Here is a 13123-nt window from a genome sequence, read left to right on the forward strand (position 1 = left end):
TCCTGTAGTGAATCCACCATCCTGGCCCCAGCGGGTATTGAACCCACCGTCCTGTAGTGAATCCACCATCCTGGCCCCAGCGGGTATTGAACCCACCATCCTGGCCCCAGCAGGTATTGAATCCACCATCCTGGCCCCAGTGGGTATTGAACCCACCATCCTGTAGTGAATCCACCATCCTGGCACCAGCGGGTATTGAACCCACCATCCTGGCCCCAGCGGGTAATGAACCCACCATCCTGTAGTGAATCCACCATCCTGGCCCCAGCTGGTATTGAACCCACCATCCTGTAGTGGACCCACGACCCTGGCCCCAGCGGGTATTGAACCCACCATCCTGGCCCCAGCGGGCATTGAACCCACCATCCTGGCCCCAGCGGGTATTAAATCCACCATCCTGGCCCCAGCGGGTATTGAACCCACCATCATGTAGTGAACTCACCATCCTGGCCCCAAATGGTATTGAACCCACCATCCTGTAGTGAACCCACCACCCTGGCCCCAGTGGGTATTGAACCCACCATCCTGGCCCCAGTGGGTATTGAACCCACAATCCTGGCCCCAGCGGGTATTGAATCCACCATCCTTGCCCCAGCGGGTATTGAACCCACCATCCTGGCCCCAGTGGGTAGTGAACCCACCATCCTGGCACCAGCGGGTATTGAACCCACCATCCTGGCCCCAACGGGTATTGAACCCACCATCCTGTAGTGAACCCATCATCCTGGCCCCAGTGGGTAGTGAACCCACCATCCTGGCCCAAGTGGGTAGTGAACCCACCATCCTGGCCCCAGCGGGTATTGAACCCACTATCCTGGCCCCAGCGGGTAATGAACCCACCATCCTGTAGTGAATCCACCATCCTGGCCCCAGCTGGTATTGAACCCACCATCCTGTAGTGAACCCACCACCCTGGCCCCAGCGGGTATTGAACCCACCATCCTGGGCCCAGTGGGTAGTGAACCCACCATCTTGGTCCCAGCGGGTATTGAACCCACCATCCTGTAGTGAACCCACCATCCTGGCCCCAGCGGGTATTGAACCCACCATCCTGTAGTGAATCCACCATCCTGGCCCCAATGGGTATTGAACCCACCATCCTGGCCCCAATGCGGGTATTGAACCCACCATCCTGTAGTGAACCCACCATCCTGGCCCCAACGGGTATTGAACCCACCATCCTGGCCCCATGGGTATTGAATCCACCATCCTGGCCCCAGCAGGTTATGAACCCACCATCCTGGCCCCAGCGGGTATTGAATCCACCATCCTGGCACCAGCGGGTATTGAACCCACCATCCTGTAGTGAATCCACCATCCTGGCCCCAGCGGGTATTGAACCCACCGTCCTGTAGTGAATCCACCATCCTGGCCCCAGCGGGTATTGAACTCACCATCCTGGCCCCAGCGGGTATTGAATCCACCATCCTGGCCCCAGTGGGTATTGAACCCACCATCCTGTAGTGAATCCACCATCCTGGCACCAGCGGGTATTGAACCCACCATCCTGGCCCCAGTGGGTAGTGAACCCACCATCCTGGCCCCAGCGGGTATTGAACCCACTATCCTGGCCCCAGCGGGTAATGAACCCACCATCCTGTAGTGAATCCACCATCCTGGCCCCAGCTGGTATTGAAACCACCATCCTGTAGTGAACCCACCACCCTGGCCCCAGCGGGTATTGAACCCACCATCCTGGGCCCAGTGGGTAGTGAACCCACCATCCTGGTCCCAGCGGGTATTGAACCCACCATCCTGTAGTGAACCCACCATCCTGGCCCCAGCGGGTATTGAACCCACCATCCTGGCCCCAGCGGGTATTGAATCCACCATCCTGGCCCCAGCGGGTATTGAACCCACCATCCTGTAGTGAATCCACCATCCTGGCACCAGCGGGTATTGAACCCACCATCCTGGCCCCAGTGGGTATTGAACCCACCATCCTGGCCCCAGTGGGTAGTGAACCCACTATCCTGGCCCCAGCAGGTATTGAACCCACCATCATGTAGTGAACCCACCATCCTGGCCCCAGCTGGTATTGAACCCACCATCCTGTAGTGAATCCACCATCCTGGCCCCAGCGGGTATTGAACCCACCATCCTGGCCCCAGCGGGTATTGAACCCACCATCCTGGCACCAGCGGGTTCTGAACTGACCATCCTGGCCCCAGTGGGTAGTGAACCCACCATCCTGGCCCCAGCGGGTATTGAACCCACTATCCTGGCCCCAGCGGGTAATGAACCCACCATCCTGTAGTGAATCCACCATCCTGGCCCCAGCTGGTATTGAACCCACCATCCTGTAGTGTACCCCTGTTTAGGATCTATAGCTATGAGAGGATGTGGCTACCTGGATTAGGATCCATAGCTACGAGAGGATGTGGCTTCCTGGATTTGGATCTACAGCTACGAGAGGATGTGGCTTCCTGGATTAGGATCTATAGCTACGAGAGGATGTGGCTTCCTGGATTAGGTTCTATAGCTATGAGAGGATGTGGATCCCCTGTTTAGGATCTATAGCTACGAGAGGATGTGGATCCCCTGTTTAGGATCTATAGCTACGAGAGGATGTGGCTACCTGGATTAGGATCTATAGATACGAGAGGATGTGGATCCCCGGATTAGGATCTATAGCTGAAATCCATGTCAGGTGTGTGTATCTGTGTGTGCTTAAAGTGTGTGTGTGTGTGTGTGTGTGCTTAAGGTGTGTGTGTGTGTGTGTGCTTAAGGTGTGTGTGTGTGTGTGTTCTCACCCCAGGCCCAGCTGTCGACAGACGACCTCCACGTCACTCTCATCCCATTGGTCGTCGCAGACGGATCCCCACACGCCCCCGTGGAAAACCTCAACACGCCCCTCCCACGCTGACACCCCCCACCAACCTCACTGGCACCAACGCAACCACTGTACACAGACACACCGAAACACAGAGGACAGAGTTACTACCCCCTAACCCTAACCCACTGTACACAGACACACCGAAACACAGAGGACAGAGTTACTACCCCCTAATACTAACCCACTGGACACAGACACAGCGAAACACAGAGGACAGAGTTACTACCCCCTAACCCTAACCCACTGGACACAGACACACCGAAACACAGAGGACAGAGTTACTACCCCCTAACCCTAACCCACTGGACACAGACACACCGAAACACAGAGGACAGAGTTACTACCCCCTAACCCTAACCCTAACCCCTAACCCTAACCCACTGGACACAGACACACCGAAACACAGAGGACAGAGTTACTACTACCCCCTAACCCTAACCCTAACCCACTGGACACAGACACACCGAAACACAGAGGACAGAGTTACTACCCCCTAACCCTAACCCACTGGACACAGACACAACAAAACACAGAGGACAGAGTTACTACCCCCTAACCCTAACCCACTGGACACAGACACACCGAAGCACAGAGGACAGAGTTACTACCCCCTAATCCTAACCCACTGGACACAGACACACCGAAACACAGAGGACAGAGTTACTACCCCCCTAATCCTAACCCTAACCCACTGGACACAGACACACCGAAACACAGAGGACAGAGTTACTACCCCCTAACCCTAACCGAAACACAGAGGACAGAGTCACTACCCCCTAACCCTAACCCTAACCCTAACCGAAACACAGAGGACAGAGTTACTACCCCTAACCCTAACCCTAACCCACTGGACACAGACACACCGAAACACAGAGGACAGAGTTACTACCCCCTAACCCTAACCCTAACCGAAACACAGAGGACAGAGTTACTACCCCCTAACCCTAACCCACTGGACACAGACACACCGAAACACAGAGGACAGAGTTACTACCCTCCCTTATCCTAACCCCCACACATTTTCTACTAGTCCAGTGTGAATTGTACTAGTCCAGTCTGAATAGTACTAGCCCAGTCTGAATACTACTTGTCCAGTCTGAATAGTACTAGTCCAGTCTGAATAGTACTATTCCAGTCTGAATAGTACTAGCCCAGTCTGAATAGTACTAGCCCAGTCTGAATAGTACTAGTCCCTCCCAACACCACCTTCCATTGGGGTACAGGTGACCCCTGCAGAGTGGGGACACTCCCCTCCTACCTTCCATTGTGGTACAGGTGACCCCTGCAGAGTGGGGACACTCCCCTCCTACCTTCCATTGTGGTACAGGTGACCCCTGCAGAGTGGGGACACTCCCCTCCTACCTTCCATTGTGGTACAGGTGACCCCTGCAGAGTGGGGACACTCCCCTCCTACCTTCCATTGTGGTACAGGTGACCCCTGCAGCGTGGGGACACTCCCCTCCGTTCCATGGAACACTGGGACACTGCAGTATATCAGGCTCCTCCCCCTGACAGTGGACCGCCCCCCAGTGCATTCTGACCACACCCCCTCGAGGAGATAGGGCGGAGGAGCGCGCTCGGCCAGGGAAACTACAGGGAGAGAGAGATGGAGACACAGACAGACAGACAGACAGACACACGCAGGCCCACACACACACACACACACACACAAGTAGTCATTTTAAACCAATCACTGTCACCCTCTTTAGCATGTCTGTCTGTATCCCCTCTTTCCTCTCCTCTGACCTGAACTTTGGCGCTGTGTGTGTGTGCGTTGTGTGTGTGTGTGTGTGTGTGTGTGTGTGTGTGTGTGTGTGTGTGTGTGTGTGTGTGTGTGTGTGTATGTGTGTGTGCGTGTGTATCAGTGTCAGCATGTCAGAGGTCGTAGCGTCTCTATTTCCACCAGGGAAATCAATGGGTCTCTCCACCTCTCCCACCACAGCTGAGGAGCTCTGTCTCTGGATAAGATCTGTCCACATCTCCCTCCTCCTTCCTGTCCCTGTTGACCCACAGTACAGTATCCCCTTCTACAGGCTATGGCCCACAGTACAGTATCCCCTTCTACAGGCTATGACCCACAGTACAGTATCCCCTTCTACAGGCTATGACCCACAGTACAGTATCCCCTTCTACAGGCTATGACCCACAGTACAGTATCCCCTTCTACAGGCTAGGACCCACAGTACAGTATCCCCTTCTACAGGCTATGACCCACAGTACAGTATCCCCTTCTACAGGCTATGACCCACAGTACAGTATCCCCTTCTACAGGCTAGGACCCACAGTACAGTATCCCCTTCTACAGGCTAGGACCCACAGTACAGTATCCCCTTCTACAGGCTATGACCCACAGTACAGTATCCCCTTCTACAGGCTATGACCCACAGTACAGTATCCCCTTCTACAGGCTATGACCCACAGTACAGTATCCCCTTCTACAGGCTATGGCCCACAGTACAGTATCCCCTTCTACAGGCTATGACCCACAGTACAGTATCCCCTTCTACAGGCTATGACCCACAGTACAGTATCCCCTTCTACAGGCTATGACCCATAGTACAGTATCCCCTTCTACAGGCTATGACCCACAGTACAGTATCCCCTTCTACAGGCTATGACCCACAGTACAGTATCCCCTTCTACAGGCTATGGCCCACAGTACAGTATCCCCTTCTACAGGCTATGACCCACAGTACAGTATCCCTTTCTACAGGCTATGACCCACAGTACAGTATCCCCTTCTACAGGCTATGACCCACAGTACAGTATCCCCTTCTACAGGCTATGACCCACAGTACAGTATCCCTTTCTACAGGCTATGACCCACAGTCTATACCACTACATTAAGTGTGTGTGATGGAGTAGGGGGTAAATAGCTAGCTAAGGACTTGAGGTGGGGGGGGGGTGGAATCTGAGGGTCAGGATGGGACAGACTACGAAGACTGTGGAGAAGAGGAGAGCGGAGAGGAGAGGAGGCGAGGAAATGAGAGAGGAAAGGAGAGACGAGAGGAAAGGAGAGCAGAGAGGAAAGGAGAGGAGAAGAGTGGAGAGGAAAGGAGAGAGGAAAGGAGAGAGGAAAGGAGAGCAAAAAGGAGAGCGAAGAGGAAAGGAGAGAAGAAGAGTGGAGAGGAAAGGAGTGAGGAAAGGAGAGCGGAGAGGAAAGGAGAGGAGAAGAGTGGAGAGGAAAGGAGAGAGGAAAGGAGAGCGGAAAGGAAAGGAGAGGAGAAGAGTGGAGAGGAGAGGAAAGGAGAGAGGAAAGGAGAGCGGAGAGGAAAGGAGAGGAGAAGAGTGGAGAGGAAAGGAGAGAGGAAAGGAGAGCGGAGAGGAAAGGAGAGGAGAAGAGTGGAGAGGAGAGGAAAGGAGAGAGGAAAGGAGAGCGGAGAGGAAAGGAGAGGAGCAAGGAGAGGGAAGGAGAGGAGACGAGTGGAGAGGAAAGGAGAGAGGAGAGGAGGAAAGGAGAATCTAAAGAGTCCAGGTTAAACACCACATTTAGAAGTCATCTGTCCTGTCTAGAGACCTGCTACATCATCTGTCCTGTCTAGAGACCTGCTACATCACCTGTTACATCATCTGTCCTGTCTAGAGACCTGCTACATCACCTGCTACATCATCTGTCCTGTCTAGAGACCTGCTACATCATCTGTCCTGTCTAGAGACCTGCTACATCATCTGTCCTGTCTAGAGACCTGCTACATCACCTGTTACATCATCTTTCCTGTCTAGAGACCTGCTACATCACCTGTTACATCATCTGTCCTGTCTAGAGACCTGCTACATCATCTGTCCTGTCTAGAGACCTGCTACATCACCTGTTACATCATCTGTCCTGTCTAGAGACCTGTTACATCATCTGTCCTGTCTAGAGACCTGCTACATCATCTGTCCTGTCTAGTGACCTGCTACATCACCTGCTACATCATCTGTCCTGTCTAGAGACCTGCTACATCATCTGTCCTGTCTAGAGACCTGCTACATCATCTGTTACATCATCTGTCCTGTCTAGAGACCTGCTACATCATCTGTTACATCATCTGTCCTGTCTAGAGACCTGCTACATCATCTGTTACATCATCTGTCCTGTCTAGAGACCTGCTACATCATCTGTTACATCATCTGTCCTGTCTAGAGACCTGCTACATCATCTGTTGCACCATCTGTCCTGTCTAGAGACCTACTCCATCACCTGTTACATCATATGTCCTGTCTAGAGACCTGCTACATCACCTGTTACATCATCTGTCCTGTCTAGAGACCTGCTACATCATATGTCCTGTCTAGAGACCTGCTCCATCACCTGTTACATCATCTGTCCTGTCTAGAGACCTGCTACATCACCTGTTACATCATCTGTCCTGTCTAGAGACCTGCTACATCACCTGTTACATCATCTGTCCTGTCTAGAGACCTGCTACATCACCTGTTACATCATCTGTCCTGTCTAGAGACCTGCTACATCACCTGTTACATTATCTGTCCTGTCTAGAGACCTGCTACATCACCTGTTACATCATCTGTCCTGTCTAGAGACCTGCTACATCATCTGTCCTGTCTAGAGATCTGCTCCATCACCTGTTACATCACCTGTCCTGTCTAGAGACATGCTACATCACCTGTTACAGCATCTGTCCTGTCTAGAGACCTGCTACATGACCTGTTACTTCATCTGTCCTGTCTAGAGACCTGCTACATCACCTGTTACATTATCTGTCCTGTCTAGAGACCTGCTACATAATCTGTCCTGTCTAGAGACCTGCTACATCATATGTCCTGTCTAGAGACCTGCTACATCATCTGTCCTGTCTAGAGACCTGATACATCACCTGTCCTGTCTAGAGACCTGCTACATTATCTGTCCTGTCTAGAGACCTGCTACATCACCTGTTACATCATCTGTCCTGTCTAGAGACCTGCTACATCACCTGTCCTGTCTAGAGACCTGCTACATCACCTGCTACATCATCTGTCCTGTCTAGAGACCTGCTACATAATCTGTCCTGTCTAGAGACCTGCTACATCATATGTCCTGTCTAGAGACCTGCTACATCATCTGTCCTGTCTAGAGACCTGATACCCCACCTGTCCTGTCTAGAGACCTGCTACATAACCTGTCCTGTCTAGAGACCTGCTACATTATCTGTCCTGTCTAGAGACCTGCTACATCACCTGTTACATCATCTGTCCTGTCTAGAGACCTGCTACATCACCTGTCCTGTCTAGAGACCTGCTACATCACCTGCTACATCATCTGTCCTGTCTAGAGACCTGCTACATCAAATGTCCTGTCTAGAGACCTGCTACATCACATGTCCTGTCTAGAGACCTGCTACATCACCTGTTACATCATCTGTCCTGTCTAGAGACCTGCTACATCACCTGTTACATTATCTGTCCTGTCTAGAGACCTGCTACATCATCTGTCTTGTCTAGAGACCTGCTACATCATCTATCCTGTCTAGAGACCTGCTACATCACCTGTTACATCACCTGTCCTGTCTAGAGACCTGCTACATCATCTGGTCCAGATCCACTACTGTTAAAGAGATATAAATAAGAGATATATTGAAGAGACATTTAGTAGTTGTCGCCTCTTAGCCCTTTATCTAGGATAACCGCTCCCCTCCTTTCTTTTTCTAGGATAACCGCTCCCCTCCTTTATTTTTCTAGGATAACCGCTCCCCTCCTTTATTTTTCTAGGATAACCGCTCCCCTCCTTTATTTTTCTAGGATAACCGCTCCCCTCCTTTATTTTTCTAGGATAACCGCTCCCCTCCTTTTTCTAGGATAACCGCTCCCCTCCTTTATTTTTCTAGGATAACCACTCCCCTCCTCCTCCTTTATTTTTCTAGGATAACCACTCCCTCCTTTATTTTTCTAGGATAACCACTCCACTCCTTTATTTTTCTAGGATAACCACTCCACTCCTTTATTTTTCTAGGATAACCGCTCCCCTCCTTTATTTTTCTAGGATAGCCGCTCCACTCCTTTTTCTAGGATAACCTCTCCCCTCCTTCCTTTATCTAGGATAACCACTCCCCTCCTTTCTTTATCTAGGATAACCGCTCCCCTCCTTTTTCTAGGATAACCGCTCCACTCCTTTTTCTAGGATAACCGCTCCCCTCCTTTTTCTAGGATAACCGCTCCCCTCCTTTTTCTAGGATAACCGCTCCCCTCCTTTTTCTAGGATAACCGCTCCCCTCCTTTATTTTTCTAGGATAGCCGCTCCACTCCTTTTTCTAGGATAACCGCTCCCCTCCTTTTTCTAGGATAACCGCTCCCCTCCTTTCTTTTTCACTACCTCTTTCTTTGTGCGTTTGTGAGACTGCATATGTGAGTGTGCGTGTGTGTGTGTGTGTGTGTTGTGCCCGCGCATGGGTGTGACTCACCCCTGTCCCAGCTGTCTGCAGACCACTGTAGCGTCCTGGTCTCCCCAGTCATCACCACAGACAGACCCCCAGACCCCCTGTAGATACACCTCCACCCTGCCATCCAGCTTAGAGCGGCCGCCCTGCAGGCGCACTGACCCTGGACGAGACACACACACACACCGTTTAGATCATTTTCCACTGAGGTAAAGAGAAAGAGAAAGAGAGTGACAGAGCAAGAGTGACAGAGAGAGAGAGAGACACAGAACATCGTCAGAACATTAGTCAGTCCCTGCAGAGAACGTCCGGTACAGCACTACTAAATCACACAGCTTGTCTGTCTTGGTAGTCTCCCCCTAATGACTGACAGCTTGTCTGTCTTGGTAGAGTCTCCCCGTAATGACTGACAGCTTGTCTGTCTTGGTAGAGTCTCCCCCTAATGACTGACAGCTTGTCTGTCTTGGTAGAGTCTCCCCCTAATGACTGACAGCTTGTCTATCTTGGTAGTCTCCCCCTAATGACTGACAGCTTGTCTATGTTGGTAGAGTCTCCCCTAATGACTGACAGCTTGTCTGACAGCTTGTCTGTCTTGGTAGAGTCTCCTCCTAATGACTGACAGCTTGTCTATGTTGGTAGAGTCTCCCCTAATGACTGACAGCTTGTCTATGTTGGTAGAGTCTCCCCTAATGACTGACATGACTGACAGCTTGTCTGTCTTGGTAGAGTCTCCTCCTAATGACTGACAGCTTGTCTATGTTGGTAGAGTCTCCCCTAATGACTGACAGCTTGTCTGACAGCTTGTCTGTCTTGGTAGAGTCTCCTCCTAATGACTGACAGCTTGTCTATGTTGGTAGAGTCTCCCCTAATGACTGACAGCTTGTCTATCTTGGTAGAGTCTCCTCCTAATGACTGACAGCTTGTCTATCTTGGTAGAGTCTCCCCCTAATGACTGACAGCTTGTCTATCTTGGTACAGTCTCCCCCTAATGACTGACAGCTTGTCTGTCTTGGTACAGTCTCCCCTATTGACTGGCAGCTTTTCGATCTTGGTAGAGTCTCCCCTATTGACTGACAGCTTGTCTATGTTGGTAGAGTCTCCCACTAATGACTGACAGCTTGTCTATCTTGGTACAGTCTCCCCCTAATGACTGACAGCTTGTCTATGTTGGTAGAGTCTCCCCCACCCTAATGACTGACAGCTTGTCTATCTTGGTAGAGTCTCCCCTAATGACTGACAGCTTGTCTGTCTTGGTAGAGTCTCCCCTAATGACTGACAGCCTGTCTGTCTTGGTAGAGTCTCCATCTAATGACTGACAGCTTGTCTATCTTGGTAGAGTCTCCCCTAATGACTGACAGCTTGTCTATCTTGGTACAGTCTCCCCCTAATGACTGACAGCTTGTCTATGTTGGTAGAGTCTCCCCCACCCTAATGTCTGGCAGCTTGTCTATCTTGGTAGAGTCTCCCCTAATGACTGACAGCCTGTCTGTCTTGGTAGAGTCTCCCCTAATGACTGACAGCTTGTCTGGCAGCTTGTCTATCTTGGTAGAGTCTCCCCTATTGACTGACAGCTTGTCTATCTTGGTAGAGTCTCCCCCAATGACTGACAGCTTGTCTATGTTGGTAGAGTCTCCCACTAATGACTGACAGCTTGTCTGGCAGCTTGTCTGTCTTGGTAGAGTCTCCCCCTAATGACTGACAGCTTGTCTATCTTGGTAGAGTCTCCCTAATGACTGACAGCTTGTCTATCTTGGTAGAGTCTCCCCATAATGACTGACAGCTTGTCTATCTTGGTAGAGTCTCCACCTAATGACTGACAGCTTGTCTATCTTGGTAGAGTCTCCCCCTAATGACTGACAGCTTGTCTGTCTTGGTAGAGTGTCCCCCTAATGACTGACAGCTTGTCTATGTTGGTAGAGTCTCCCCCACCCTAATGACTGACAGCTTGTCTATGTTGGTAGAGTCTCCCCCACCCTAATGACTGACAGCTTGTCTATGTTGGTAGAGTCTCCCCCACCCTAATGACTGACAGCTTGTCTATGTTGGTAGAGTCTCCCCTTAATGACTGACAGCTTGTCTATGTTGGTAGAGTCTCCCTAATGACTGACAGCTTGTCTATCTTGGTAGAGTCTCCCCCTAATGACTGACAGCCTGTCTGTCTTGGTAGAGTCTCCCCTAATGACTGACAGCTTGTCTGTCTTGGTAGAGTCTCCCCTATTGACTGACAGCTTGTCTATCTTGGTAGAGTCTCCCCTAATGACTGACAGCTTTTCGATCTTGGTAGAGTCTCCCCTAATGACTGACAGCTTTTCGATCTTGGTAGAGTCTCCCCTAATGACTGACAGCTTGTCTATCTTGGTAGAGTCTCCCTAATGACTGACAGCCTGTCTGTCTTGGTAGAGTCTCCCCTAATGACTGACAGCTTGTCTGTCTTGGTAGAGTCTCCCCTAATGACTGACAGCCTGTCTGTCTTGGTAGAGTCTCCCCTAATGACTGACAGCCTGTCTGTCTTGGTAGAGTCTCCCCTAATGACTGACAGCTTGTCTATCTTGGTAGAGTCTCCCCTATTACCTGACAGCTTGTCGATCTTGGTACATTTTAACATAACAACGTGTCTTAGTCTAGCCACCAACCAGACACATACCTCAATACTAATGAGATGCTTCCATCTGCTGAGACATGCCCGCTGTTGCCACACACACACACACACACACACACACCTCTCTCCCTTCCTCTACCTTGTTTACAGTCGCAGTAGCCCCAGTCCGTTCTGCCGCGGCTGTTCCTGAAGAAGCACCAGGGTCTGATCCTGTTGTCCGGGTTCCGACAGCGGTTATGATCCCCCAGCCCTCTACCCGGATAGCGCTCCTCAAACCCCGCTACCTCGCTCCACCTCATACACACCACACCGGACTCCGTCACGTCCACAGCCCCTTGGTAGAACCCGTCTCTCCCGCGGCTCTGGACACAGTCGGTAAACGGTAGAATGAAGGAAGGAGAGGGAACGACGTCGGAGGAGGAAAGAGAGTAGGAAGAGGAGGCGAAAACAACTACCAGCGTAACGACTGAGAGGAGAACAGAGTCCATGATGTTGTTGTAGAGTAGCCTAGACATTTCTTTTCTCCCTCTCCTCTCGCTCTCAAATGTAGTCCATAACCGAGAGAGAGAAATAAACACTAAACCGGTTCACGCCACGTCTTCTCAGAAACGCGCTCTCTTGATTCTGAACCTGTCTACATAGTGTGGGATAGGATCGACCGGGACCGGGTGTGTGTGAGTGAGAATACCAGGCAAGAAAGGAGTTTTTAAAAAGAGACGCGGATCAATGAACGAAACAGAGCTCGTGCCTCGAGCCCGGTAGTTAATGAGATCCCGAGTGACTCTCGCGCTTGTGTGTTGCGTATAACCTTTATTTAACTAGGCAAGTCAGTTAAAGAACAAATTCTTATTTTACAATTACGGTCTACCCTGGCCAAACCCTACCCCGGTCGGTTGTGATTCAGCCTGGAATCGAACCAGGGTCTGTAGTGACGCCTCTAGCACTGAGAAGCACACAAGAGCCCTGTGTGTGTGTGTGTGTGTGTGTGTGTGTGTTATTGTAATAGTCCTATTGATGAGTCATAACAAGGTGGATGTATCCTACAGGGCTGTGATTATGATCATAATCAGAGAAAAAACAAATAACATGAGAATAAATCAAATCAAATTTTATTTGTCACATACACATGGTTAGCAGATGTTAATGCGAGTGTAGCGAAATGCTTGTGCTTCTAGTTCCGACAATGCAGTAATAACCAACAAGTAATCTAACTAACAATTCCACAACTACTGTCTTATACACAGTGTAAGGGGATAAAGAATATGTACATAAGGATATATGAATGAGTGATGGTACAGAGCAGCATAGGCAAGATACAGTAGATGGTAT

The 13123-nt window shown here is 50.7% G+C and overlaps 2 protein-coding genes across 2 annotated transcripts in view; both read right to left on the reverse strand.

Annotated features, from left to right (window-relative positions):
* Positions 1–2839, reverse strand: part of LOC121845628 (neurotrypsin-like) — a gene marked incomplete at its 5' end in the record, with an annotated part of 63376 nt that extends 60537 nt beyond the window's left edge. Inside the window, 1 exon segment of the mRNA XM_042317245.1 lies at positions 2754–2839. Within this exon segment, the coding sequence (XP_042173179.1) occupies positions 2754–2839 (86 nt within the window).
* Positions 2840–2843: 4 nt separating this feature from the next.
* Positions 2844–12564, reverse strand: LOC121845629 (neurotrypsin-like). The gene is made up of 4 exons (XM_042317246.1): positions 11934–12564; positions 9220–9358; positions 4251–4426; positions 2844–2902 (listed from the first exon to the last, which is right to left on the reverse strand). Exons 1-4 carry the CDS (start codon positions 12307–12309, stop codon positions 2844–2846), a joined length of 750 nt encoding a protein of 249 aa, XP_042173180.1. The 5' UTR covers positions 12310–12564.
* Between the last annotated feature and the right edge of the window lie 559 nt (positions 12565–13123).

This window comes from Oncorhynchus tshawytscha, unplaced genomic scaffold (genome assembly GCF_018296145.1).
Source record: "Oncorhynchus tshawytscha isolate Ot180627B unplaced genomic scaffold, Otsh_v2.0 Un_scaffold_7219_pilon_pilon, whole genome shotgun sequence".
Classification (NCBI taxonomy): Eukaryota; Metazoa; Chordata; class Actinopteri; order Salmoniformes; family Salmonidae; genus Oncorhynchus; species Oncorhynchus tshawytscha.